Source organism: Salvia hispanica, unplaced genomic scaffold (assembly GCF_023119035.1).
Source record: "Salvia hispanica cultivar TCC Black 2014 unplaced genomic scaffold, UniMelb_Shisp_WGS_1.0 HiC_scaffold_948, whole genome shotgun sequence".
In the NCBI taxonomy this organism is placed as follows: domain Eukaryota; kingdom Viridiplantae; phylum Streptophyta; class Magnoliopsida; order Lamiales; family Lamiaceae; genus Salvia; species Salvia hispanica.
In genome coordinates, this window is record NW_025952741.1 from 36,888 (window position 1) to 60,803 (window position 23,916).

General features: G+C 36.0%; 3 protein-coding genes and 1 long non-coding RNA gene across 5 annotated transcripts; 3 read left to right on the forward strand and 1 right to left on the reverse strand.

The window, feature by feature from the left end:
• Positions 1–2,505: 2,505 nt before the first annotated feature.
• LOC125200388 lies at positions 2,506–6,370 on the forward strand. Its single transcript, XM_048098035.1, has 3 exons — positions 2,506–3,337; positions 3,415–4,470; positions 4,710–6,370. Exons 1-3 carry the CDS (start codon positions 2,506–2,508, stop codon positions 6,368–6,370), a joined length of 3,549 nt encoding a protein of 1,182 aa, XP_047953992.1.
• Positions 6,371–8,259: 1,889 nt separating this feature from the next.
• Positions 8,260–10,749, forward strand: LOC125200391 (QWRF motif-containing protein 4-like). 2 transcript variants are annotated; one of them, XM_048098037.1, is made up of 5 exons: positions 8,260–8,393; positions 9,204–9,320; positions 9,388–9,477; positions 9,628–9,735; positions 10,524–10,749. In XM_048098037.1, exons 1-5 carry the CDS (start codon positions 8,295–8,297, stop codon positions 10,605–10,607), a joined length of 498 nt encoding a protein of 165 aa, XP_047953994.1. In that variant the 5' UTR covers positions 8,260–8,294; the 3' UTR covers positions 10,608–10,749. The 2 variants fall into 2 exon arrangements, with proteins under 2 accessions (XP_047953994.1, XP_047953995.1); XM_048098038.1 differs by having other exon boundaries at positions 8,277–8,393; positions 9,150–9,320.
• Positions 10,750–11,999: 1,250 nt separating this feature from the next.
• Positions 12,000–12,534, reverse strand: LOC125200385. The gene is made up of 3 exons (XR_007172722.1): positions 12,427–12,534; positions 12,218–12,297; positions 12,000–12,147 (listed from the first exon to the last, which is right to left on the reverse strand). It is a non-coding gene; the product is annotated as an uncharacterized LOC125200385 (long non-coding RNA).
• Positions 12,535–15,362: 2,828 nt separating this feature from the next.
• LOC125200389 (cellulose synthase A catalytic subunit 7 [UDP-forming]-like) lies at positions 15,363–19,329 on the forward strand. Its single transcript, XM_048098036.1, is given in 16 exon segments — positions 15,363–15,437; positions 15,520–15,715; positions 15,789–16,082; positions 16,177–16,297; positions 16,377–16,989; positions 17,063–17,123; positions 17,126–17,221; positions 17,224–17,324; positions 17,392–17,604; positions 17,693–17,879; positions 17,950–18,066; positions 18,069–18,145; positions 18,239–18,431; positions 18,434–18,591; positions 18,674–18,980; positions 18,983–19,329. Coding segments are annotated over 16 exon segments (3,081 nt in total). The 3' UTR covers positions 19,255–19,329.
• Positions 19,330–23,916: the final 4,587 nt, after the last annotated feature.

Consider the following 23,916-nt stretch of genomic DNA (forward strand, 5'->3'; position numbering starts at 1 on the left):
TCAGCTAGAAATTACAAAGAAATTAATTGTTAAAAGAATCGGGCAATTAGAAATTGTGGAAGAGAGAGACTCAGATTTTTTAATTTTTGCAGAGATATGTTTGGCAGAATTTTAGGGGAGAAACTTTGAAGAAGAACACAGAATCAAGAAAAAATATGTAGTAGCTTAAAAAAATAAGGGGCTTTCTCATAGAAGTTGGGCCACTCAAAGCAGAAGTGTAAATTCTCTTTGGTAATCTGGTTCCATATTCATTTATTTACTTCTATTGCATATTAATTATTTTTTTAATAAAAATTTGGTTTATTATACAATGTAGGTATTTTTTATTCTATAATCCAAGAACGATGAACCAAGAAGAAAAGTAAAACGATCTAAAGCTACATCCTAATTTTAGGTTCTGGACTTTTGACAATAGACAAGGATATGAAGAGGCTAAAAAAATCTGCTAGACTCATTTCATTAAGTCAAGAAAAGTCACAAATAACCTCAGGTATTTATGGGTTCGCATTTTAATTTATTTTTATATTCGATAATGACTGCATAACAATTTTTCTAACAGTTAAGACATACCTTTACATTTGCGTTGAAAATTATTTATTGAACGTCTTTTCAGTCCCAGCTGCCTTTACATATTTGATCCTATATAGAAAGTGTGTAGAAATCAATATGCATAGTATTCTGATAATGATTTGGGTAAATTGGATTGTGCAAAAAATTCAAAATTATTTATTGAACGTCTTTTCAGTTCCGGATGCCTTCACATATTTAATCCTATATAGAAAGTGTGTAGAAATCAATATGCATAGTATTCTTCTTTTTTTAGGGTAAGATATGCTTAGCATTCTGATAATAATTTAGGTAGAAGTTAAAAAAAAACGAGTATTATTCTAAAGATAAAGATCTATAATGATGTAATCTAGATATAAATAGTTGACTAAGTTCCTACTGATGCCATGGTAGAAATGGGGGTAATTCTATCATTTTTGTTCAAATAATTTAAACTGTAGTGCAAATTGATAATGGTTTGGGTACAAGAAAAATAAACTGAGTGTTTTGCTGTAAATCTTAGACCTATTATTTTCTAGATCAAGATCTGAAAACACTTTATGTAAAATATAATTTGCTATATATTAAGTAGCATACTCTATGTGCATATTGATAGTGAAAATAATTATAATATTACTTGACTTGAGAATCATAATATCATAACTACGAATAAAATATTGATTAGTGATAACTGCTCAGAGAGGGAGGGAGGAATTAGCATGTTAAGATAGTATTACAAATTAGTCAGAATCGGCATATGATTATGTTTAGCATATCCTCTATTTCTTAAAATTTCAAAAAGTATATCCACCAATTCATTATTTATTAATTGCAATAATTGTGTTTTGATTATATAGATGAATCATGCTCAAAGAAATTGAGATCCGTGTTTAATGATATTACTAATGCTGGGGAAGTTCGTTTGTCCGCGGATCCTATTGTCACATCATGCTCATCGTCCTTTATAGGCAAGAACTTCAATACTAAATTTAAATCTTTTGTTGTTATATTTGTAATATATTTGTAATACAGTAAATGTTATTATTGATTGCCTTATTGTTCATCGAACTTAAACCATAGGTTGTTCACATAAAGCTCATAATTGTAGTCAGGATTTATCCAATTCAACTAGCACGAATGTGTTAGTTCAAGATATTTCAAAATTGGACAGAAATGAAGGTTAGTATTCTACTCTCAAAAAATATTTTATTTTGGCATCTATATTTTGTTGTTTTCTTAATTTATTCATAAAATAATTTTGTAATTTATACTTAAATGAAGACTGGTTATTTACATTACATTTTCATATTATAACAATAATATTAATTTGTTTCTGTCAATTTTTTGTAGAATATTTGGACATGGGTGATGCTACGTTTAAATGTTTACATTGTGGTGCACTTTTTTGGTATGAAGAACGACTTGAGAAACCGAGAAAATCAAAACAACCAAAGTATTCCATTTGTTGTACAAATGGAAAGATCTCGATTCCTAAAATGCCTGCTATTCCAATCATTTTAGAAGATTTAATGTCTTCTAGACATGCCAAGAGTGTGCACTTTTTGAAAAATATTCGGTCTTATAATTCCATGTTTGGATTTACATCCATGGGAGGCAAGATCGATAATAGTCTTAATCATGGGAGATCTCCTCCCACTTTTCGATTGAGTGGGCAGAATTATCATCTAATCGGTAGTCTATTGCCATTGGATGGTGAAGCACCAAAGTTTGCTCAAATGTATATTTATGATACTGAAAATGAAGTTGCCCATAGACTCGCATCTGTAAGGTACGGAGTATAATTTTATTTTATTCAACTTAAATAATTTTTTCTTTTGAAGCTAACTTAACTGTACCATTTTAATGTGAAGGGACGATCTCAATGGGCTTCATGAGCAAATTGTGGTTGATATTCAGATGATGCTGGATGAAAATAATGCTTTGGTTAAATCTTTTTGAATGGCAAAGCTAGAAATCGATGAAGGAAATTCAAGGAATGTAAGTTTAAGATTGATTGGTAAACGATGTAGAGATGGCAGAACTTATAATTTATCTTCTGTATCTGAAGTTGCTGCATTAATAGTTGGTGATTTTGACGAAGCTTTGGGTGATAGAGACATTATTGTTGAATCCCAGAATGGTGAACTGCAACGTATCCCTGAATTGCATCCATCTTTTCTAGGTTTACAATATCCTATTCTATTCCCTTATGGTGAAGATGGTTATAGAGAAGATATTGATTTTGCAATTTCTAACAATTCTGGTTTGAATAGTAGAAAGAAAATCAGCCCAAGGGAATATTTCTCTTTCCGTTTGCAACAAAGAGAAGATGAACCTCCCACTATTTTGCATGCTCGAAGATTGTTCCAGCAATTTGTAGTTGATGCATACACAATGATTGAAGCTGGACGACTGAGGTTTGTTCGAACACATCAAAAGCAATTGTGCGCCGAAATGTACAAAGGTTTAAATGATGCAATTTTGAGGGGTGAGACTGATCCATCTACCCAAGGCAAGCGAGTTATTTTGCCTTCCAGTTTTGTTGGAGGTGCGCGCTATATGATTCAAAATTATCAAGATGCAATGGCTCTTTGTGGATGGTTTGGTTATCCCACTTTGTTCATTACTTTCACTAGCAATCCAAAGTGGCATGAGATTGTTAGGTTTGTCGATAGTAGGGGCTTGAAATATACTGATCGTCCAGATATTGTTTGTCGAATATTCAAAGTTAAGTTAGATGAGTTAATCAGAGATATCCGTAAGAATAAGATTTTTGGCAATGTTCAAGCAGGTCAGTTTTTTCTATTTCATATATTGATAGAATTTAAATTATTTTGTGATCTTACTAAAGACCATTTTTCATTGCAGTTATTTACACTGTGGAGTTTCAGAAGCGTGGATTGCCTCATGCGCATATTTTGTTTTTTCTTAGTAAGGAAGACAAACAGATTGTTGTTGAGCAGATTGATAAGTTTATTTCAGCTGAAATTCCTGCAGTTGAAATTGATCCTTTCTATCATGCTAATGTTGCTGAATTAATGGTGCATGGTCCTTGTGGTGTTTCTCGACCATCATCACCATGCATGGTGAAAGGCCGGTGTGGTAAATATTTTCCAAAAAGATTTGTTGATGCTACAACTTTTGATGGAGATGGTTATCCTATTTATAGACGTAGAGATGATGGTCGAGTTGTTTTAAAGAATGACATTCCATTAGACAATAGATATGTTGTACCTCATAATCGTTATCTATTGATGAAATATGGAGGTCATATAAATGTAGAGTGGTGTAATCAGTCTCGATCTATTAAGTATTTGTTTAAATACATCAATAAGGGGCTTGATCGTGTTACTGCTACATTTATGGAATCAGGGATGGATAGTAGTGAGAATAATATTGATGAAGTAAAGATGTATTATGATTGTAGGTATGTTTCTTCTTCTGAAGCTGTTTGGAGAATTTTTGGATTTGATATGCAATATAAGGATCCACCTGTTGAGAGACTGGGTTTCCATTTTGAAAATGAACAGAGTGTAATTTTTTCTGAATCTGAACCTCTTGATATTATTTTGGATCGAAGAACAGCTCATCAAAGCAAGTTTTTAGGTTGGATGGAAGCAAATAAAATATATCCTCAAGGTAGGGATCTCACTTATTCTGAGTTTCCAACAAGATTTGTTTGGAAGGGTAATTGTTGGCAACCTCGGAAGCAGAGATTTGCTATTGGGAGAATGTTTTATATTGCTCCTGGTTCTGGTGAAATGTACTACTTGAGATGTTTGTTAAATATAGTTCGTGGAGCTACATCTTATGAAGAAATTCGGTGTGTGAATGGAATTCAGTATGATACATTTCGAGAGGCTTGCTTTGCTTTAGGTTTGCTGGATGATGATAAGGAATATGTTGATGGTATTACTGAGGCAAGTATTTGGGCATCTCCTCATTCTTTGAGAAATTTGTTTGTTACTTTATTATCTTCAGATTCAATTTCCCGTCCCAATTTCGTTTGGAGTGTTTGTTGGAAATTTTTATCTGAAGATGTTTTATATGAAAGACGACGTCTGGTCAATAATCCAGGTATTTTATAACTCTTTCTCATCATTAATTTCTTACTATATTTGTAGTGAACTTATCATTTTTTGCTTATATTACTACTTTTTCAGATTTGGTGTTGAATGATGATGAAATAAAAAATTTGGCATTGGTTGAGATTGATAGACTTTTGGTGAAAGTTGGTCGGAGTTTGCGTGATTTTGATGATATTCCTTATCCATCGTCTGAAAATTATCAATTATCAGTTGATGGATTGATTAATGAGGAACTATGTTATGATCACGCATCTTTGTCAAAAGATCTTCTCAACTTTATATCAAAATTCACTGATGAGCAGCTACATGTATATGATGTCATTATGACTTCTATCAATTCAGATATTGGTGGAATGTTTTTTGTCTATGGATATGGAGGTACTGGTAAAACCTTTATTTGGAGATCTTTGTCGGCAGCTATACGTTCTAAAGGAGAAATTGTTTTAAATGTGGCTTTAAGTGGTATTGCTTCATTGTTATTGCCTGGTGGTAGGACAGCTCACTCCCGGTTTAAGATTCCTATAAACCCAAATGAGGATTCAGTTTGTAATATTAATCAAAGTAGTGAACTTGCCTCATTGATTAGAAGGTGTAAACTTATCATATGGGATGAAGCTCCAATGATCCATAAGTATTGTATTGAGGCTTTGGATAAGAGTTTGCGGGATATCATGCGAAGTGACATTCATTCAAGTATGGAATTACCATTTGGTGGGAAAACCGTTGTTTTTTGTGGTGATTTTAGACAGATATTACCGGTTGTTCCTAAGGGAAGTCATCAAGATATTGTTAATGCAACTATCAATTCTTCTTATCTTTGGAAAAGTTGCAAAGTTTTGAGGTTGACCAAAAATATGAGACTTTTTGGTGTTGAATCTGCCGAGGAGGCATCGAAGTTGAAAGAATTTTCGGATTGGATTGCATCTATTGGAGATGGAGTTGTTGGAGGGCCAAATGATGGTTATGCTAATATAGATGTTCCGAATGACATCTTACTCAAACTGGATGGTGATCCTTTGAAGACAATTGTGTCCAGCATTTATCCTGATTTCATGAATGAAGGTAAACTACGATCTTATTTGCATGATCGAGCTATTTTGGCTCCTACATTGGAGATTGTTGACTCTATCAATGAGTACATGATTTCTTTTAATCAGTCTGAAGGTCGTACTTACTTTAGTTCAGATTGCATATCTAAATCTGATTCCAACTTCAATGCTTTGTCTCATGTTCATGGTGTTGAATTCTTGAATTCAATAAAGTGTTCTGGTACTCCCAACCATGAATTAGTGTTGAAGATTGGTACTCCTGTGATGTTATTAAGAAATGTAGATCATTCCAATGGATTGTGCAATGGTACCCGTTTAATTCTCACACGATTGGGTGATCATGTTTTGGAAGGAGAAGTTTTGGGTGGTCTTAATTCGGGCCATAAGGTATTGATACCTAGGATGCCGTTAGTTCCTTCTGATACAAGGCTTCCGTTCAAGTTCCAGCGTCGACAATTTCCATTGATCGTGTCCTATGCAATGACTATCAACAAAAGCCAAGGTCAGTCTCTTGCTCATGTTGGTCTCTTTTTGAAAAAGCCTGTATTTAGTCATGGACAACTTTATGTTGCTCTTTCAAGAGTTACGAGCCGTGATGGTTTAAAGATTTTAGTTTGTAATGATGATGATGTAGGTTGTGATTCAACTGTTAACGTTGTTTTTAAAGAAGTTTTTCAAAATCTATAATAAATATTTGTATCAAAGTTAAGTTATGTTGCCAATTTATTTGATATAGTTCTCCTTATCCGCGTCCACAAATGCGAAATCAAATGTCTGTTGCAAGTTATATGTTATCACTACATTGAGTGTTCATAGAATATTTCATCAGCTCTCAATGTATCAACTCTCAAATGTCTGTCGCAAGTTTGCCAATTATCACGAGCTGCTGAATGTAGTGATAATTTATTGTACTCTCAATGTATCAAGCTCATAGAATTATATTTTATATATCTGTTGCAAGTTATATTCGGATACCAGTAGAACTTCTTTACAGATCACCTTTGATTAAGTACTCCGTAGTACTACTTCGTTATCTCAAGCTTCACCTATTGATATCAATGGACTAATAAATTGGTTCTTAGTTTCTTTCTAATTCAATTGAATACTATATATTTTGATACGTTTTTATTTGTTTTTTTTAATCTATTTCTGTTTTGTATATATAATTTTATCATGGCTGTTTGCTGTAGCAATCTACTTTGCTATAAATTTTTTATTTCTAAACTATTTGATTGTTGATTTCAGTATACAGTAATTATGAATAGTAAAATGAATATTGCTTTTAAATTCCCAATTTAATATTTTTATAACTTACTTCCCAATAGTTCATATTGAATATTGCTATTTAATTTCCAATTTAATATTTTTATAATTGGACTTCTCAATAGTTTGTTATATGAAAAATTTAGCAGTAAATTATGTTATAATTTCGATACATGTTGTAAATATGAATAGTAAAATGATATATTTCCTCCTTCTTATATTGTATTTACTGATATTTTCTATTTTTTCCGATTATTAGTTCATTTGTGGAAACAAGAGATACTGTAAGAGGTTTAAACATTATTTGATTTTTCTATAAATTACCTATTATTTTGTTGGTATAGATTCAGGTTTGTCTTAAATACATTTGATAAATACATATGTGTCTTTTTTTTAAGTGTTTATAGTTCCTCTCATTTATATCTCTATTGTTTTATTATATGACTTGTGCATTACTTTTTAAGTATTTTTTTAATTTAATTTAATAATATTTAATTTACTTTTTCCGTCCTTGAAAATATGTTCCATGCAATTTCGACATGTCTACGTTTTAAAGTTTATTTTTTTTTTCCATTTGATAGATAAGTTCATCTGACCTTTCAACTAAATCAATATATAAAAAAAGTGAGGTGTATATCTACTAACTCATTTACATCTCTAATTTACAAAGTCATAAAATTTATTAGAATTTGTGTCGAATCAAAATAGAACTTCTAATGGCGCACGGAAGGAATAGTATATACTCTCTTCATCCCACAAGAATACGCACTTTCCAATTTTGAAAATGTAAATCCTTTTCTTTCTAATGAAGTGGAACTCACTCCCCCCTAAAAAATACTTTAATTACTTTTTCTATCTACCTCTCTTATTTTACCAATTTTGCATTAAATCTCATGCCGAACCACCAAAGTGCAGATTCTTTGGGGACAGAGAAACTATATATACTCCGTGCATCGCACGGGTGGTCAGCTAGTTTTGTAAAAATGTAAGTGAGAATGAATTAGTGAAATATGAAATCTACAATTAAAAATGAAAAAAATGAAAATGATAAATTTTTAAGGATGAGATAAAAATGGAAATAAGTGACAAATTTTTAGTAACCGAGAATATTATAATTTTTTCTGTTTTCTCGTAAAAAAACTATATTGGGATTATAAATATTTTGTGCATTTATTATTTCTTCTTATCCATTGGGTTATTTTGAAAATTCTGATTTTTATGAGTTTCTTTCTATTTTCGTATTGTGCCATATCGTATTTTATGTTATTTTGAAAATTCTGATTTTTATGAGTTTCTTTCTGATCATCGAACATTATTGATTGTGTAGAAAATATTATACAACACGTGGATGACAATCTTAGATCTGTTGGATTCAGTCAGAAAAAAAAGATCTAATCTCCAGCAGCTGAAGCTTAAGTTGAAGCTTTATTCAGTTTGGGTCAATCAAGTAAGACTTATAAGTTATAACTATAGTGACACTTGTATGTGAATTCTTCATGTGTTTAATACATGCTTTCCGTGGTTTCCATGGTTTGTTTGGATATGTGGAAGTTCAGTGCAAAAAGAGCTGCAAACTGCACATCTGTTGATTTGGGGTTTAGCTCAATCTCTCTCTGATGAAGTAAATTTTTCACTAATCAGCACAAATATTCTAGCACTGAACAAATATACAAAGTGAAATCTTTATCATGCTATGCAACATATAGAATTCACTATTCAACAGAAGCAATACGGAAAATTAAAACTGTTCAATCCTTGAGTAGGAAAAGAACTTGCTAATCCTGATGGGTTGAAAAGATCATGTCAGTCAATGTCTTGCAACTATTGATACTATTGGAAGGCTTATCTTCAAAGTAACTCATCTTCACAAAGAAGGCCATTATCCTAGCTATTTGTTAAAGAAAACGTAAAAATGTTCCACGGTTTTGTTAGGAAGGGGTCTGAATGTGGTATGTTTATGCCATCAGATTGGTTTAGCTTTTCAAGTGTTTCTGAATAAATTTCTATTGTATATTTTATTTTCTTTATAAGCTCGATTGATCTAAACTTCTATAATGCACATTTCCTGTAGCATACTTCAAAACCATCATTGTTTCTGTTTGTATTCTTGTCTGTTTTCCTTGAAATGGTATCATCATGTCTTACTGGCCACATATTCAACATTTGCATCACTTCTATATTTACTGTCTTTACCATATGGCAGTGTTTGGTTGAGAGACTCCTTGCATAATTTCTAATTGGGATTCGACTTTATCAGGCGAGTTGTCTTGTTGAGTGGGCTTCAATTGAGAGGGACCATACTAACTTAATGACCTGGGCCATCCACGATTTGCAGGCTAGTACTCTCCGGATTCCAGTTGCTGAAGGAACAAGGGTATGCTAGTTGACTAAATTTTTGTTAAAATAGTACTATTTCATTTGACCATTCTTTGTTTTTTCAGGTAGATATTAGATCTGTAAAAGGAGCTGTATGCTCTGCTGATAATGTGATGAAGGCTATGACATCCTCTTTACGCCCCATTCTCCATCAGGTGAGATCTTTCATATTATACAATCTTGTCTCCTGTATATGCTGCACTAGTTTATTCAAGTCAAAAAGTCAAGATACATAACTTTACCCTCTGCCATTCTCCTTGTGTATGACGTTGCTTAAAGATTGACCGTATAAACTTCTTGTACAGGTAGAGAGTATGAACTCCTTGGTAGCGGAACTTGCTGATGTTGCAGCACGTGAAAGAGCCGTGCTTAATGAGTGTGAATCACTTTTTTGTTCCATAGCTGCTTTGCAGGTAAGGGTTCCTTTCATGATTACTGGATGTAGTTTGAATAGATTTCCCATTGGGTTAGTGTCATCCTATTCTTCTTCGTCTTGTTCAGTGGTGGCTTGAATACATTCATATTCACATTGTAGAAAGCATCATACTACCTCCGTTTCACAATAGCGATCACATTTGGTGTGGACATGCGTTTTAAGAGATGTAAAGAATATGGGTTGGAAAAGTTAGTGTAATATGAGACCTACTTTTTTATATTGGGCTTATAATAAAATGTGAGTGAAGTGAGTTACTGGAATGTAGGACCTATTTACCATTTATGGTAGAAGTGAAATATGACTCATATTATGAGACGGACCGAAATGACAAAATGTGACTTTTATTGTGGGACGAATGTAGTATCATACTCCCTCCATCCCACTTAAAATGACACTTTTCCTTTTTAGTTATTCCCAATTAAAATGACACATTTCCTTCTTTGGAAAGTTTATCTTTCCAATTAATACATCCAACCACTTTTTCTCACTTATATTTAGATATTCATCTTTCTTTATCTCTCTATTTTAATATCTACACTCACTTTTTTTTTAATTAAACATATTAACCAATAACTTCTAAAATCTCGTGTCGGCCAAAAAATATGTCATCTTAGTCGGGACGAAGGGAGTACTATATAGTGACTAGTGACCAGAAAATTGAGATTTTGATAAAGATAGAAATGAAATGACAATTTCATACTATTCCCTCTTTCATTCCATCTTATGAAGAAGGGCCTAGTGATCGGACATGGTTTGTTTGTGCAGGTTGAAGAAGGCAGCCTGAGAAGTCATCTTTTGCAAATGAAGCAATCTTGGAGAGGTGACCAACTTTCCCTATTTTGGTACTAAGATGATTTCAAGTACGATGATGCATGCTAACACACCTCGATTTCGATTTTTGTATATGAAATACTGTACAACATCATCTCTATCCTCCTTAGTGAATGTATATCAATGTTTCTACTTAATAATATTTCTTTTATTTTTTTTAGTTTAGTCTACTTTTCTAATTTTATTAATTTGAATAGGTGGAGTATTTTGTAAAAAGGAGAATGTGAAAGACATTGAAATATAACCAAAAATTATTCCGCGCTATATATCGTGGGCATCACTTGATGGTTCTAACTAACTTACTATATTTCATTATTGTATCATTTTATATGTATCGCAAATCGCAATGGCATCCAGGAATGAATTAAACACTCTTTGTTATTTCCGCAACATTTCGCAACAACTAATTTTCATTTATTTTTGGAGACTCTACACTACATTATTTCAATTTTTTGATGCAGTTTTAATGTAAGCTTTCTCCTCCTGTCCATTTGTAGTAAATCAAATAAATTAATAAATTCTAACATTTATAGTACATTTTACAGAGTAACCTCAGTACTAGTAAAGCAGCATCATAGTTAATAGTTTAGCATGAAATGATGAAAATGATGAGGTATAAAGTTGGAATCCTAGCTATTAATATGGTGATTACCTAGCTAAATAAAATTAAAAGTTTAGTAAATCATTGTAAGTAATGATCAATAGAAAAGCAGTCAAACTAAGATACATAAAATTGAAGAATTAATGTAAAAGTATAGATGAAGATAGAGTTTGGTATGTTTTGGTGTGTAAACTGTATAGGAGTATAAATTTGGTACTCAGTGTTGGGACGTGGGAATCACAAACCAGGGCAACAAAGTTCGAATGCACCGTGGTCCGTGGGTGGAAAGATTTCGCCGCCCGTGCAAACTTGCTTCAGTTTGGGACAAAGTGCACCTTCATATTGGTAGATCCGATGGAAGTGCATTTTCTTGTTGTATTCGAGGATTGAGTCTTTTGGGGAAGCATTTTTTAGGGCATATAAGTATGAACAATGCGCATGAGGTCACTATTATATATGTGTGTGTACTCGTTTTGTAATGTATGTATGTTTTTCAATTATGGATGTAATGAAAGTTATTCTTGTGTTGCTTGTACTATGTCAGTTTCTTTAGTACCTAGTTTTAAAGAATTGTCTATGCAATTAAAAATTATACAGATACCATGATGTGAGCAAAAAATTGGTCTCCACCAATAAAAACTCAAAATAACTTGGTTGAAATGAACATAAATAACATCGTACCACAATTGAGTTCGAAATAAGTAGATTATCTGACTACTGCATATAACAAAACTATAGAATAGCCGATTACAATCCCATACAAAAACTACCAAATAGTAAGACATAGAAGTTGCTAAAGTAGGCGACCAATTACAATTCCAAATACAAATATTACATCAGCCATAAACGTGAAGACGACTTGGATATGGAGTAGGCAATCAACATGTACTTCCCGAGCCCGCGATGTAACCCTCTCGGTAGCAGCAGATCTCCATGAACAACCATCGTTTACGGGTTCTGGTGTAACCAGCAGATCTCCATGAAGTTGCAAGATTGAACTCAAAATTGAGTGAATGAAGTGTGATACCGTTTGCAATGAGTGACGGAAATTGAAGCCCGCATGCTATTTTTATTGTGATGCGCCAAAACGCAAAGGAACATTGCAACCTGCTCTTCGACGGTAACGAATCTTCCATCAATCAGGTCAGTCCGCTCGCGCAGTAGAATGCATAATCGACCAAATGTATTACGATCCATTCTAAGATTGTTTATGCAATCAACGAAAGTAAGGCCTACCAGACGCGTTGGGTGGGCGACTTGTGCCGAAACACGCTCTAATATTCGGTAAGGCTGCACATTTAATCTTCGTTGTTGAAAATGACCGGTTGTTGTGCATACATTCCAGAATAGCTGTAAACAACAACCTCTTCACACGATTGACTTCCTGATACTCCTCCACAACTAGCGACACAACATCACGTTCGTGACTACTAGACCTCACAGACAAAATCTCCTAATATTGGGAAATATGAGGGTTTTGGAGACAAAATCTCCTAATATTGGGAAATATTGGCCAATTCATTGCGGCTTACGAGGCGTATAATTTATCCGCAACAAAATGAGAAGTTAATAATCAACGTGAAACAGTCGTTTTTGGATGGAACGGAGCTCTATCTGGGTCCGTTATGGGTTTCCCAATTTGATACCAAACAAAGAGGATAACATAGATAAAATGGCTTAACCATGCTCCTGGCTACTACCAAACACAGCCTTTCACTGAAATCATAGTAGATGTCGCCCAAAAAATATAATAAAGTTTTATAGGATATTATTTTTCATGTACTTCCAAATCCATCATCCAGATGGTTAAAATGATTCTACAAATTCAATGAGCCTAGTGTCCCTTTCAATTCACCCCAATTCAAAAATATTTTCAGCATTCAATTTTCAACGTCGAAGCGTTTATTCGTAGTCCATATATTAAAACTCCAGCCCGATCTTCCAATTACTTAAATCAACAGCCCAAGTTAAATTTTCAGCCTAAATAGCTGTGCTATTTGATTCGATACGAATTTTAAAAAATATAATAGAAAGTGAGTTAAAAAAAATTAGTAGCATGTGTATGTTTTACTTTTATATATTAATTTTATAAAAATGTAAGTGAGAATGAATTAGTGGAATATGAAATCTACAATTAAAAATGAAAAAAAGTGAAAATGATAAATTTTTAAGGATGAGATAAAAATGGAAATAAGTGACAAATTTTTAGTAATCGAGAATATTATAATTTTTTCAGTTTTCTCGTAAAAAAACTACATTGGGATTATAAATATTTTGTGCATTTATTATTTCTTCTTATCCACTGGGTTATTTTGAAAATTCTGATTTTTATGAGTTTCTTTCTATTTTCGTATTGTGACATATCGTATTTTATGCATGACTTAAATTGTTATTTACTTTTCATTTTTAATCTACTTCTTTGATTGTATATTCCTTTAGGGCGTTTTATTCTCCTCGTACATATGTATTGTTGTTCTTTGATTGTTTTATTCGTATTTTTATTCTTTGATTATAATCTACGTAAAACCATTGCTAGAAATATATATATAATGAAACCAAACACATCAATTTTTATGGGTACCTAATTGGACCTTCTCGTGTTTTTTATTATTTGATTGTTTTATTCTGATAATATCATTCTTACGCCATGGTATTAACTTGAAATTTTAAAATCATGATATATGTTTGAGGTCGTATGCAGCATAGCGACTTTGCTCCTTCATAATAATTTATAAAGAATATTTATATTCTTAATAATAGAATGAAACATATTTTAATTTCCTCTACCAATGGAAGGGCCCACTAAAAGGATTTGAATTCCGATAATTTTAATTACACTTATGATTATAATAATACTAATAAAACAGCATCATACTTAATATTTCAGAATGAAAAAGGTGAGGCATAAAGTTGGAAATGAATCCTAGCTAAATACGGTGATTCCCTACAAAATAAAATTAAAAGTTAATCATTGTAACTAATAGGGATGTCAATTGGGCTAACCCGCTTGGGTTCGGGCCAACTCATTCGGGTTGTCGAGCTATATGGGTGCGGGTTATTCAGGCCGTAGATTTTTCGGGTTATAGATTTTTGGCCCTAACCCTAACTCTTCGGGTTTCGAGCTAACCCACGGGCTATTCGGGTCAGAAGTGATCTTATTGGTTTCTTTCTATCCAATTCAATATTCTAACTTATAAAAAAAACAGATTGTCGTAAATTGAAATATTATCAAAGTGATCAAGAGAAGGAAAATAATAGCAATTCAAAATTGAAACAAAACACATAAACATATTGCTCAATTAGTAGCACGTGTGAATCTGAATACAATTAAATGGAAATCATGCATTTCAAAAGGAGTTAAATAACGTTCTTAATTGTATACCCAAAAAATTAAATTCTAAGAAGAAAAGATAGTACATATAATTGTATGCCAAAAAATAAATTGTATGGAGTTTAATGTGATTATATAAGTACATATTATGATATTAGTATACTCTATATTTCATATAACCCTAAATTTTAATTTGAGAAGGAAGACATAATTACCATATATAGTTCATATGTCATATATATTTCATATATATAAGAATATAAACCCTAAATTTGATAATATTTTTTTTAAATGCTCAACCCATGGGCTAACCCGCAACCCACCGGGCCAGCCATAATCCGCAGACCCCAAACGGGTCAGCCCGTAGCCCGGTTATGTATTTGGGTTACAATTTTCCAGCTCTAGCCCTATGATTTTACCAGATTATTTGGGTCGACCCGCAGGTTTGCTAGATTGACATCCCTAGTAACTGATGATCAATAGAAAAGAAGTCAAAGTGATATACTGATACTAGTACATACTAAAATTGAAGAATTAATGGAGGAAATATATAAGTCTGAAGATAGAGTATGGTCTGTTTTGGTGTGTAAATTGTATAGGAGTATAAGTTTGGTGGAAGATGAAAGAGAAAGGTGGTTGAAACAGAAGAAGCTTAACTTGGAGGCAATGGAGACTCTGCACCCAACAGCTAGCAACACATGACCACGCACATTAGGTAGCAAATAGCAATACACACACACATACACTTTCCTAGCTTTGTAAACTTAAATATATTCGATTCGAATTTCGAAACACTCCATTACTCGACATCTATCTTCTACACACAATTAATTACAGTAGAATGGAAGCCAGCGCAGGGCTGGTGGCCGGTTCCCACAACTCGAACGAGCTCGTGGTGATCCACGGCCATGAAGAGGTGAACAAACACTTACTATACTCCTAGTATTTAATTTTGCATTAGAATTAATTTTGATTTGTTTTTGGACTTTGGATTGCAGCCTAAGGCTTTGAAGAACTTGAGTGGGCAAGTATGCGAGATATGCGGAGACGAGATGGGGGTGACGGTGGAGGGAGAGCTGTTTGTGGCGTGCAACGAATGCGGCTTCCCAGTGTGCCGGCCTTGCTACGAGTACGAGAGGAGAGAGGGCAGCCAGCTATGCCCACAGTGCAAAACCAGATACAAGCGCCTCAAAGGCAAGTGCTAAAAGTAATTAATGAATTAATTAATAGGAGTAATGTAGAACTAATTGTGCTAGTATCAATTTAGGGAGCCCTCGGGTTGAGGGAGACGACGACGAGGAGGACACTGACGACATCGAGCACGAATTCAACATTGATGAGCAGCAGAAAAAGAACACTGATATAGCTGAAGCAATGCTTCATGGTAAGATGAGCTACGGGAGAGGGCCGGAAGATCACGAGGATATAAACGCCCAATACCCACCGGTTATCTCAGGCGGTCGCTCCCGCCCGGTCAGCGGAGAGTTCCCCATTTCAAGCTATGGAGATCAAATGGGGCCCACTTTGCATAAGCGGGTGCATCCCGTCACTGATGATCATGGTACATACCCATATATATGTAGTATTGATTAATATGTTTGTTACTAAGCTAAGTACATCATAAATAAATATATACTCCTATATGAATTTTGCAGCAAGTGGAAGATGGGATGATAGGAAAGATTTGGGATGGAAGGAGAGAATGGATGAGTGGAAAGTGCAGCAAGGAGGAAATCATGATCAATATGATGAATTAGCCGATCCTGACATGGGCATGTGAGTTGAGTACAAAAATAATTACACAATTTATTTACTCCATATTAGTAGTAATTAATTTGTAAGTATATATTTACAGTATAGACGAGGCGCGACAGCCACTCTCACGCAAAGTGCCAATAGCTTCGAGCAAGATCAACCCTTACCGCATGGTAATCGTTACCCGCCTTGTGGTGCTGGCCTTGTTCCTCCGCTATCGGATCTTGAACCCGGTCCATGACGCCATCGGCCTCTGGCTCACCTCCATCGTCTGCGAGATCTGGTTCGCCCTCTCCTGGATCCTCGACCAGTTCCCCAAATGGTTCCCCATCGATCGCGAGACCTACCTCGACCGCCTCTCCCTCAGGTATGAGAGAGAAGGTGAGCCTAACATGCTAGCCCCAGTCGACATATTCGTCAGTACGGTGGACCCCTTGAAGGAGCCTCCTCTCGTTACCGCAAACACCGTGCTTTCCATACTGGCTGTGGATTATCCTGTTGACAAGATATCTTGCTACATCTCTGATGATGGTGCTTCCATGTGCACCTTCGAGGCCCTCTCTGAGACCGCCGAGTTCGCCAGGAAATGGGTCCCCTTTTGCAAGAAATTCGCCATCGAGCCACGAGCGCCCGAATGGTACTTTGCTGAGAAGGTGGACTATCTCAAGGACAAAGTGCAGCCAACTTTTGTCAAGGAGAGAAGGGCTATGAAGGTAAAGAAAGCATTACTATCACTATTATTTAACAAGTGTGTTAATTTAATTTGTTGTCGTCTTACTCACACAGAGAGAATACGAAGAGTTCAAGGTGAGGATAAACGCAATGGTGGCTAAGGCGACCAAGGTGCCCCGGGAGGATGGATCATGCAGGATGGGACGCCCTGGCCAGGGAACAACACCAAAGATCATCCTGGTATGATTCAAGTGTTTCTAGGCCAGAATGGGGGCTTGATGTCGAAGGTCACGAGCTTCCTCGCCTCGTCTATGTCTCCCGTGAGAAGAGGCCAGGCTTCCAGCATCACAAGAAAGCTGGCGCCATGAATTCTCTGGTAAAGATATTCTATTCACTTTGTGATGTGGAATAGTATATGTTTTAATTATTATTGTGTTTTGCAGATTCGTGTTGCCGGTGTTCTCACCAATGCGCCCTTCATGCTCAACTTGGATTGTGATCACTACATTAACAACAGCAAGGCTGTGAGAGAAGCCATGTGCTTCTTGATGGATCCACAGGTTGGGAAGAAGGTCTGTTATGTGCAATTCCCTCAGAGATTTGATGGCATTGACAGACACGACCGATATGCCAATAGAAACACCGTCTTTTTCGACGTACGTACGGAGTAACATGATTTTTCCCACAACATACATACATAGTACTCCTTTGTAAATTCATTTTTGTTTTGCTTTGTTTTTACAGATCAACATGAAAGGTCTTGATGGGATTCAAGGCCCAGTGTATGTGGGAACAGGATGCGTTTTTAGGAGACAAGCATTGTATGGGTATGATCCTCCAAAGGGGCGTAAGCGCCCGAAGATGGTGAGCTGCGATTGCTGCTTCCGACGTCGCAACAAGAAGATCCCACATGGAGATGCAGATGTTCAAGGTATGTTTGTTTCTCTATTGAACAGTCAAGTCCTTCATATGTGTTATTTCTCTAACGGAAACAAGTGCAGGATTTGAAGACGACAAGGAGATCCTCAAGTCACAGATGAACTTTGAGAAGAAATTCGGACAGTCACCCATATTTGTGACCTCAACTCTGATGGTGGAAGGCGGCGTCCCACCTTCTTCCAGCCCGCAGCTCTGCTCAAGGAAGCCATCCATGTGATAAGCTGTGGATATGAAGACAAAACAGAATGGGGCTTAGAGGTAATACACAATAAAGTAGAGCTACTACTGCAAATCACAAATCATTCAAGAAACTAACTTGGACTTATTTGTGTTGATTGATGATGAGTTTAGTTAGGGTGGATCTACGGGTCAATCACAGAGGATATCCTGACAGGATTCAAGATGCACTGTCGCGGGTGGAGGTCAATCTACTGTATGCCTAAGAGGCCTGCATTCAAAGGATCAGCTCCCATCAATCTGTCGGACCGTCTGAACCAGGTGCTGCGGTGGGCTCTTGGATCAGTGGAGATCTTCTTCAGTCACCACAGCCCCTCTTGTACGGTCACAAGGAGGGCAAGCTCAAGTGGCTGGAGCGGTTTGCCTACGTCAACACCACCGTCTATCCCTTCACGGCTCTGCCCCTTCTGGCCTACTGCACACTCCCAGCCATCTGCTTACTCACCGGAAAATTTATAATGCCAGAGGTATAATTATATATAACAATAAATTATGAATGTGAAGATGGAGGTCCAACTCCAACTAACGCTGGGGAAATTTGTGATCCAGATAAGCACTTTCGCGAGTCTCTTCTTCATCGCTCTGTTCCTGTCCATCTTCATCACAGGGATCCTAGAGCTGAGGTGGAGCGGGGTGAGCATCGAGGAGTGGTGGAGGAACGAGCAGTTCTGGGTGATTGGAGGCATATCAGCGCATCTATTTGCGGTGATCCAGGGGCTGTTGAAGGTGCTGGCGGGGATAGACACCAACTTCACAGTCACATCTAAGGCATCAGACGATGAGGACTTCAGCGAGCTGTATGCCTTCAAGTGGACCACGTTGCTCATCCCTCCAACCACCATCCTCATCATAAACTTGGTGGGGTGGTGGCTGGGATATCTGATGCCATCAACAACGGCTACCAATCGTGGGGCCCTCTCTTTGGAAAGCTCTTCTTCGCCTTCTGGGTCATCGTGCATCTTTATCCCTTCCTCAAGGGTTTGATGGGCAAGCAGAACAGGACTCCCACCATTGTTGTCATATGGTCTATCCTTCTTGCCTCCATTTTCTCCTTGCTTTGGGTCAGGATTGATCCATTCATACTTAGGACTAAGGGCCCTGATACCAACAAATGTGGGATCAATTGCTGATTCATTTCCCCACACTAATGAATTTTGTACTATTTTTTTTGCAAATTGGAACACCGATTTCTCAGCTTCTCTTTAGTGCTTCTCTTCTCTATGTATACCATAATTCGTAGATCATAAATATTTGTGCATATTAGAAAATCCATGAGTTTATTCTGTGTAGAGTTTCATCGAACAAAAGACAAAACAAAAAAAATAAAAATAAAAATGAAATAAATGTATTATAGAGCATCCAAAAAGTTTTTTCGAAGTTGACGAATGTTCTTCTTCAACTAGGTGAAGATTAATTAACCCAAATCATAATTTTTGTTAATTTAAAATCACAACGTGTGGAAATTTTTATGACTTTATTTTGTGTGATTACCCCGAATATAGCGCCCCGAATTTTTATGACTTTAATTTCTCAACTATGTGGAAATTATTTATTTATTTTGTGTGATTATCCATTTGTGAATGTTTGAATATTAATTTAATTTAATTTAATTTATGTCGTGCTTGTGCGCGATTTAATTTTCGAACGTGTGGGTTTAATTAAATGGGTTGCATAATTTTTCCAGCCTATAACTCCCTATTACTGTCGACCCCCTCATCTTTTGGAAGAATTATAGTTTTCTTGGATTCAAAAAATTGGCTTGGGATATTTGTTCAAATTAAATCCAAACCAAAGCTTTCCTACTTTGTGCTACCCAATTTTCGACCCCCTCCGTATTCTTCCTTGTGAATTTCAAAAACCCATCTATATTTAACTGAAGAAGATATTATTTTTATGGATTTAATCAATGTGCATATTCTTTCATAGTTAAATCCAGAATCAAATCTTACCATAACTAATTCCTTTCTTATCATATTCAAGGTATAGCATGAGATATTGATTGATTTTATTTCCTATTTTATGGATTTCTTTTTGCCCTTACATAGTGGGACGAAGGGAATATATCATGTCTTTACAATTTTTCGAGATGCCAAAAAATAACTAATTTTGATGCATCTCCACGTCTTAAAATAACTAAGTGAGACTCATATTACACTAACTTATTCAACACACTTTTCTTTACATCTCTTAAAATTCGTGCCAAACTAAAAAAAGACCCTTTTACGGGACAAAGGAGTACTTTATAAGTCTTCTCCACGCTAGTGAAGAGTCAAAAAAAAAAAATCTTTTTGAGAAAAATAGACTTCATAGTTGAAAGTCCGTTGTTTTTTTTTGGTGTTCCAAATTGCGGAAATTAACGGCCATCAATAGAAAATTTGACAAACCCCTAAGACACGCCTGACTTAACCCGTTCCCCGAGGGACGCCAAAATTCCATCAAGTTTGTTTCCCCAAGATCCATCCACATGCTTTCGGGTGCAATCGAACCCGAGCCGCCAAAGCCTTAACCCACAATGCTATTAGCTTGTAAAATAAGGGTTTTAACCCCAGTAGAGGGTTTTTACATTTGTTGTTGACTTTTGGGGAGATGGCCCGCCCCCTGAAAATGATTAAGTTTTTATCCTACTAAACAAGAACAAAACAACCGATCAACTTCACTATATCGGAAAAACTATCTATGCTAACTCCTAACTAATCAACCTAAAACAACCGTTTAAAACCCGAGAGATTCAAACTAAAATTTTCCCCGGCCAAAAAAAAGGTAAAATAAAGGGACCAACCCAACCCGTATAAAAAAAGGCCCAAAAAGTAAAGTTGGTAAAGCCAAATCTAGATCCAAAACAACCCGCCCCATATTCTTCATCGGATTCCAACAAAAGAAAGCAACATCTTGAAAAGAGAACAACCAAGTTTGATGAAAAAGTAAACACAACCCATCCCATCAAACCTAACCGTTTTACTTTTTTAAAAATAATTAACAACAATTTACCATAATCATGCAAATTTAAAAACATAGGACCTTAGATCCTTAATCTAACAGGATCCATCAAAATCAAAAATCAAATGCGATCTATGAGAGGAAACCCAAAGCACCATATATACTTCAACAAAACTCTTCAAACCCAACAAACAAAAATAAAACATCCATGATTAAAACTCCAATATTTTCCCGATAGATTCAACTCACATATAAACATCAAAACATATCTTGAAAACAAAAAAAGAACAAATTTCATAACATAAACAAATTGAAAGTTTCAATCGCTTTTCCCAAAACACGGTTCAAAACCGAAAAAAACTTCAAAACAAAAATGTATCAAACAAATTTAAAAAAAAATGTTTGTTTTTCGCCCGAGACGGTTACACAAATTTTTAACAAACTAAACCACCACAATTAAATGACCAACGAATCAAGGAAGGGGATTTGAGCCCACCAGACTGAAAAAAAAAAGCTTCTTATCCTTCCTCCCCTTCCCTTTATATGGAGGCTTGAGGCTCGATCCCTGGGGAACCCCCCTTGAAATGCCCGGTTCCCCTAGGAAAGGGGTCTTGGAAAATTCTCATCTCCTTGGGGTCTTGCCCTTTTCCAGTGTGGAATTGCCGATTTCTCCCGATTGTTTTCCGCCCCGGTTACTACGGGAACCCTATTTCCCCGGGTGATTCTCCCACCTAGCTCAAAACCACTTTGTCTCCAAAATGCAAAATTTACCCTGATTTATGCATGAAACGAGCCTTATTAAAGAAAGCGTTCCACTAAGATTTAACCTCAAAACATCCATCAAGGAGAATTTTTTTTACGCACAATAACTTATATATTTTTGGTTTTAAGGGTTGATTTAACATGATTTAATTGTTTTAGGACGAGTTTTTTTTTCTTTTGACAATCATCTATCAATTTTTTTTTTTGATTTTGTTTTTATAAAAAATCTATAAAAGGGTACCAATTTTTTTTTTCTTAAAAAATTCATTTGGGATCTGCACCCTAATAGGGGACAAATACAAAAATTAGTCAAAGCGACCCCTAAACTTCCATATGTCCCAAAATATGAACCCCCTTTGGGCCGAGGCCCCTTTTTTTTCCCCTTAAAAATAATCGTTGTCCTAACCTTCACTTTGGGGGATTTTTGCTTGGGGCATACTCCCCGTATTACGAACAATTCTAGCTCAAAAAGGGAAGCGGTTCAAATTATGGCTAATTCATTTGCCCCACTAAAAACAACCGTTGGTCATGGCGCCACCCCTCCGGGAAAACATGGGAACATCGAGGGCCGCATTTTCGGACCATTGGAAAAATGTCTTGCAGGGATTTTTGAATGGTTACCGACTCCTAAGTACCCTCGAATTTATCCTTTTTTCGAATTCGATCTTTGGTGCCTTTTTCTAAGTCTATTCACACATTTTTTACAACCGAGAACTTTTCACAACACCGTCTGCGCAGGGCGAAGATACAATCTCCTTAAATTTCAGCTTGTTTGCACTTTTGCGGTCGAACTTCACTTTGGGAGTCGACTTGGCGTTAACGTACTATCCTTTCGTTTCGTTTGCGCTTTATTTGTGATATTTCAAGTTGATTTACGTAGATCTTGTCACGAGAGTTTATTTTAACAAGTTTTATGTCGATCTCTCGTTTTATTTTGATGTTGTGGTACTCGATCTCGGGAATTTGGTGATAGATCTCGTGGTTTGTTGATTTATTGGAGGTTGTCGTTAAATCAAGTTATGAAATGTTCGTTGGTTGAGTTTGTGTCGCGACGCTTGATCCGGAGTGGATTTAGCGTCTAAGGTTGGATCCAAAGTGATAAAGGGGAGTTGTTGGATGGATTTGAAGTTTCCGCTTGTTTCTGTTTCACTTCGTCTAGCATCTCCGGATCTCGTTTAGTTCTTGTTGCTATGCATCAAATTGGTTTAGATTTAGTTTGCTCGCTTCGATTTCGTTCATGTTGTTTTTCTTATGAGTTTTTACGCAATTTGGTCAGAAGATGATGTCACTGGTGTACACAGAGTAAGTTATTCTCACAAATTTTTCGCCCGTACTGCTACCATGGTCCCCACGGTCGCTTGTTTCCTAGGTCTAGGTAATTAGAGTAGTTTCTTAGATCTAGTGATAGATCGGGTAGTTTTCGTGCATGCTTTGTTGTTTGCCTAGGTCTAGCCGTTAGCGTAGAGTTCTTTTTAAAAAAAATTCCCAAGTCAAGTTTATTTTTTCCTCAACCCAAGAAAATGCGTGGCAACAACAACCCCAAAAACAAGTCCAAATCCTTGAACACGATTATTACGCATCCATCTCTGTGGATCGATCCCTACTTCCCTATACTAGGTTTAGTAAAGTGGTTGAGGGTTTTTGAAAGAGCCTCGGTGTCCGACGACTGATTTCCCACGACCAACGAGTTCCTAGACCGTAGGATCTAGTGGATTTGCGACCAAGGGAACCCGCTTTATTTCCTTCATGACCGAAACAAATCCGACTTTCAAATGGTGCCGTGCGGGAAGGATGGCGTTATTGTATTTGCGCTTTAAGGATTTGGTGTAAATATTTTAATATCTGTTATTTTCTTTTCCTCGATGCTTATGAACGCAGGTTTCCTTTCTCCGGAAGTTGGCGAGCCTATCTGGTCGGAGTGGCCAATACAAGTGGCGAGTCAAGGAATCTACATCTACCATCACCACCGATCGTGATTGAGGACTGGAGGATCCATTCCCGCTCGAGTCGAGTGAAAAGAGTGGAATTGCGACGTAGAGAACCTGAGTCGCAGCAATCGAGCATTCCGAGACCGAGGAGGAGGAAGACCCAAT